Source organism: Camelina sativa, chromosome 15 (genome assembly GCF_000633955.1).
Source record: "Camelina sativa cultivar DH55 chromosome 15, Cs, whole genome shotgun sequence".
Classification (NCBI taxonomy): Eukaryota; Viridiplantae; Streptophyta; class Magnoliopsida; order Brassicales; family Brassicaceae; genus Camelina; species Camelina sativa.
The window spans coordinates 20,838,753-20,843,889 of record NC_025699.1 but is presented as its reverse complement, the minus strand read 5'-3'; the positions used below and the strand labels follow the sequence as shown (position 1 = coordinate 20,843,889).

Sequence of the window (5,137 nt, the reverse complement as noted above, 5' to 3'; positions counted from 1 at the left end):
TATGTCTTGAATTTTATGAATTAATTATTTTTGCACTGTTTGCCTTGCAGATGGTAAGAATGTTAGATATCCTGGCGGAATACCTGTCTCTTAGAGGTTTCCAGTTCCAGAGACTAGATGGTAGTACTAAGGCAGAACTGCGTCAGCAGGCAATGGATCATTTTAACGCACCTGCTAGTGACGACTTTTGCTTTCTTCTTTCGACCCGAGCTGGTGGACTGGGTATCAATCTTGCTACTGCTGATACAGTCGTTATATTTGACTCTGATTGGAATCCACAGAATGACCTGCAGGTTTTGCCTCAAAACAAAATTCGCTACCTTTTGGATTATTACTCTTCATAATTATTAATGGAATCCCAACCCTCATATATCAGGCCATGAGTCGAGCGCACAGAATTGGGCAACAAGAGGTCGTGAACATTTATAGATTTGTCACTAGCAAAAGTGTTGAAGAAGAGATCCTGGAGCGCGCGAAAAGAAAAATGGTACACTAGTTATAGACGGATCCATGCTCAGATTATGTTTGCATAAATTCTTTAGCAGCACCAATGAATTCCTTAGTTCTGCATCCTCTCACCTTCATGAAATGATTTCACTTCAGAGAGCTGTCACCAATTCTTAAGTTCCAATATTTGTTATTTTTGTTTTTTTTTGGGGATGTTCAATAATCTTAGTTTCGGTTTATTATAGCAGGCTGTAACTTGTTTTGGTCCACCATTCTTTAGGTACTTGATCATTTGGTTATTCAAAAATTGAATGCTGAGGGTAGGCTGGAGAAGCGAGAAACTAAAAAGGGAAGTAATTTTGACAAGGTAGAGCATCTTTAAATGTTTATCGTGGCCGTTTTGTTTCCTTCAAAGGTTTCATTTCTGTGAGTCTGACACATGTTTTGTATTCTAGAACGAGCTTTCTGCAATATTGAGATTTGGAGCGGAAGAACTTTTTAAAGAGGAGAAAAATGATGAAGAAAGTAAAAAGCGGTTGTTGAGTATGGATATTGATGAAATCCTAGAGAGGGCAGAGCAAGTTGAGGAAAAGGATACTGGTGAAACAGAACACGAGCTGTTGGGTGCTTTTAAGGCAAGTTCAAATGTTTTTTCCGCTCTTTCTGTCTTTAGTTTGAGGTGAACCTAATAGATGCAAAGCAGCCCGAGACTATTCTTTTGCTTTATGGCTGAATTCTCGGTGCGGCGATTAGGCACCCTTAGACGAAAGAGTGGTCTTTCAGGATTGGTCCTTCTAGGTCTTTATCAAGTTACTAAATCGTGTTTCAAGTGCTGCTTTTAAGTATTTGTTTTGTCCTTCGGGGGTCGTTGAAACCGTTTCTGGGGATAAATCCTTTTTATTTTATTTGTGAAATTCTTTACTCTGCTAACTTCTCTGTGCATTTAGGTTGCCAACTTTTGCAACGCTGAAGATGATGGGTCCTTCTGGAGTCGCTGGATAAAACCTGAATCTGTGGTTACAGCCGAAGTAAAAATGCTAACTTCTACAAGAGTGCCTCCTATGTCATAGGTTTTTTCACATAGTCAGATTAAACATATTTCAGTTTCTAAACTTGTGTTACCTTTGTGTAGGAAGCTCTTGCACCACGGGCTGCTAGGAGTACAAAGAGTTATGTGGATCCTAGCCATCCTGACAGGACTAGCAGAAGGAAAAAGAAAGGATCTGAGCCTCCGGAGCATACAGAGAGAAGTCAGAAGCGCAGAAAAACTGAATTTTTTGTTCCTTCAACCCCAATATTAGAGGGGACTTCAGCTCAAGTGAGAGGCTGGTCTTATGGAAATCTTCCTAAGAGAGATGCGCAGCGATTTTATCGAACTGTACGTCAAAGTTATTCTTATCTAATGTTTCTTTCTGCATATTTTTTAAGTACTGGAAAAATATTTAAATTTAAGGCTCTTCAGTTTGTTCAGCCTCAATGATTTCATGATTTCGATTTAGTTTTTAAGTTAAGTTTGAGTAGTTCCAAGATTGATTGACTGATTTACTTACTTTTACCCCATGATGTTATTGAACTGACGCTTGTTATATATCTGGTGTACAATTCAGGTCATGAAGTTTGGGAACCATAACCAAATTGCATGTATTGCAGAAGAGGTGGGTGGTGTTGTTGAAGCAGCCCCGGAGGAAGCACAAGTTGAGCTGTTTGATGCGTTAATTGATGGTTGTAAGGAATCTGTTGAATCAGGAAATTTTGAACCAAAGGTAAAACCTGAAATAAACCATCTGAATAGGAGGTTCTTTTGTTTTCCACTTTTCCTAGTTGTTCACTTGGATATTTCCATTTTTCCTGTTTTCTATCCTCTGCAGGGTCCTGTGTTGGATTTCTTTGGTGTGCCAGTAAAAGCGAACGAACTATTAAAACGTGTGCAAGGGCTGCAACTCCTATCGAAGCGCATTAGTCGATATGATGATCCAATTTCACAATTCCGGGTGTTGTCATACCTTAAACCTTCAAATTGGTCCAAGGGTTGCGGTTGGAATCAGAGTATGTGTAACCTAATTCAATATTATCATATCAACATCTGTCTTATGTCTTTTCATCCAAATTCTTTTTATTATTTGGTGTTCTCAGTTGATGATGCGAGATTGCTTCTGGGAATACTTTATCATGGTTTTGGGAACTGGGAAAAGATTAGATTAGATGAGAGCCTTGGACTTGCAAAGAAGATTGCTCCTGTTGAACTTCAACACCATGAGACTTTTCTACCTCGTGCTCCAAACTTAAAGGAGCGTGCCACTGCACTTCTAGAAATGGTGCATATTACCTGCTAAGATTTCTCTTAGTTATTAATTTTGTAATAACGTTCCTTGAAGAAGAGATTAACAGTATGAAATTCACTTTTCACAGGAACTGGCTGCAGCTGGAGGGAAAAATACAAACGCAAAAGCATCCCGTAAAAATTCCAAAAAGGTTAAGGATAATCTTATCAATCAATTTAAAGCGCCTGCCAGAGACCGAAGAGGAAAATCGGGTCCTGCCAATGTATCAACAAAAGATGGACCTCAGAAAACCCAAAAAGCTGAGCCGTTGGTAAAGGAAGAAGGAGAGATGTCTGATGATGAGGAAGTTTACGAGCAGTTCAAGGAGCAGAAATGGATGGAATGGTGTGAAGATGTCTTGGCTGATGAAATCAAAACTCTTGGACGTCTACAAAGATTGCAAAGCACGAGTGCAGATCTGCCAAAGGAGAAGGTTTCATTTTTTGTTACTCCTTCCATTGTTGATAGTGGCAGTGGCACTTTGATGTGTCTTTATCTGATCTTTCTCAAAACTTCCTTATGTTACTACACAGGTGCTTTTCAAAATCCGGAGATATTTGGAAATCCTAGGGCGAAGAATAGATGAAATTGTCGTAGAACACGAAGAAGATGTATACAAGCAAGATAGTAAGTAATGCAATCTCTGGTTACTCTGCAGCCAGGTTTCTGTTTTTTGTAAATTTGGGAATCAAAAGTTGATGATAGTTGGATAAACCCTGGTAGCCTCTAAGTGGCAAAATATTCTTTTACTCAGATAACCATTTTAAAGCACACGGTTGTATTATTAACGGGGAATCAAAATGCAGGAATGACAATGAGATTGTGGAACTATGTTTCAACTTTCTCAAATTTGTCGGGGGATCGACTCAATCAGATATACTCCAAACTGAAGCAGGAGAAAGAAGAAGAGGAAGGGGTCGGGCCATCGCACCTAAATGGCTCATCTGCTGGCTTTGGTTCTAGGAACTTCCAGAGGCAACAAAAATACAAAACAGCAGGGAATTCCCAAGGATCGCAGCAGGTATACAAGGGCATTGACACAGCAAAGTTTGAAGCCTGGAAACGGCGAAGAAGAACAGAAAACGATGTGCAGTCTGAGCGACCACCGATAACAAACTCTAACTCCCTGGGAATACTCGGCCCTGGACCATTGGATAGAAGCCATCGGGCACGTCAAACTGGATTTCCCCCGAGATGAGTTTACTCTGTTCTGGTACAATACAATATGCTGTGCATTTGCCGGTTGGACTCTGGTTTTATCATGGATTTAGAAGTTCAACATAGATACGCGGGAGATTCATTTTTCATATAAAAAAAAGTCGGAAACACAGCAGCGATGCTCGGTTTTGGTTGCTAAAATTGGAGATTGGCATGCCTGACTAGCTGATGCTGACGCTGACGGAATGATATATACCAGGTGGTTTGCTTAGGTATAAAATAGTTGTGGATGCAGTCGAGTTGCTGAACTCCATTTCCTTATATCTATATATATGTTACCCATTTGGACTAGAGCAAATTGTACATTACCAGTTTTGTTAATTTTATTTTACTTATAATTTGTGTTTCTTATGCTTTACATTGAGAATACGCCATAGTTTGTATAGTTGTTACTTGTTTGTATACAAGTGATTTATATTCAGATGCCTTTAAGTCGACTCGGAGTTTAAAAACAAGAAAAAGAGAAACACTGGTGGAAAGCAAATACTCGCTTGCGTGATGGAACAATTACTTCACATCTTATGTCAATAATCAGTATCGATTCACCCGCTAACATCATCACCAAAGCTCTTGGATAGAAGGAATTTGAAATTTCCATTCTTAAGTTGGCTGTTCTAATATCATAAAGGGTATCCTACTATATTAATTGGGAAGTACAAATATAAAACTAACCTTAAAATGTGTAAAAAATTACATTCAATTGCCATTAGAAAAACTTAATTAAAATTAATTAAGATTAATTAATTAATTAATTAAATATAATTAATTTTAAAAACGAAAATCAGCGACAAATCAAATAAAATAAATGTATGAGTGAAATTTTATTGCGTAAATGAAGAAGGTTATATTGAAAATGAGCTTCTAAAAAATATAATCATTTTGCTATTCTTGTATATGTAAACAAATATTAGTGCTCTAAATAATTATATTAACCTCCAAAATAATAAACCACATGCATACATAATGAAAATATGAATCAATATGATGTGTTAGATGTCTACATAGAAAGAAAAAACGTATTACAAGGAAAAAAATAATATAGAAAATGGTATGGCTCAAACTAATATAGAAAATTTATTATCAAATGATCACATAAACATAATGTTAGGTGGATAAATCAAGCATCATATAACAGTTAAATGGAAAAAGAT

At 37.6% G+C, this 5,137-nt stretch overlaps 1 protein-coding gene across 1 annotated transcript in view; it reads left to right on the top strand.

Annotated features, from left to right (window-relative positions):
- The window catches only part of LOC104748643 (protein CHROMATIN REMODELING 5-like), a 15,459-nt gene extending 11,088 nt beyond the window's left edge, over positions 1-4,371 (top strand). Inside the window, exons 15-23 of the mRNA XM_010470251.1 lie at positions 985-1,082; positions 1,395-1,475; positions 1,580-1,825; positions 2,055-2,210; positions 2,316-2,493; positions 2,581-2,762; positions 2,857-3,201; positions 3,302-3,395; positions 3,575-4,371. Coding sequence (XP_010468553.1) covers positions 985-1,082; positions 1,395-1,475; positions 1,580-1,825; positions 2,055-2,210; positions 2,316-2,493; positions 2,581-2,762; positions 2,857-3,201; positions 3,302-3,395; positions 3,575-3,966 — 1,772 coding nt within the window. The 3' untranslated portion in view covers positions 3,967-4,371. The remainder of the gene's footprint in view (positions 1-984; positions 1,083-1,394; positions 1,476-1,579; positions 1,826-2,054; positions 2,211-2,315; positions 2,494-2,580; positions 2,763-2,856; positions 3,202-3,301; positions 3,396-3,574) is intronic.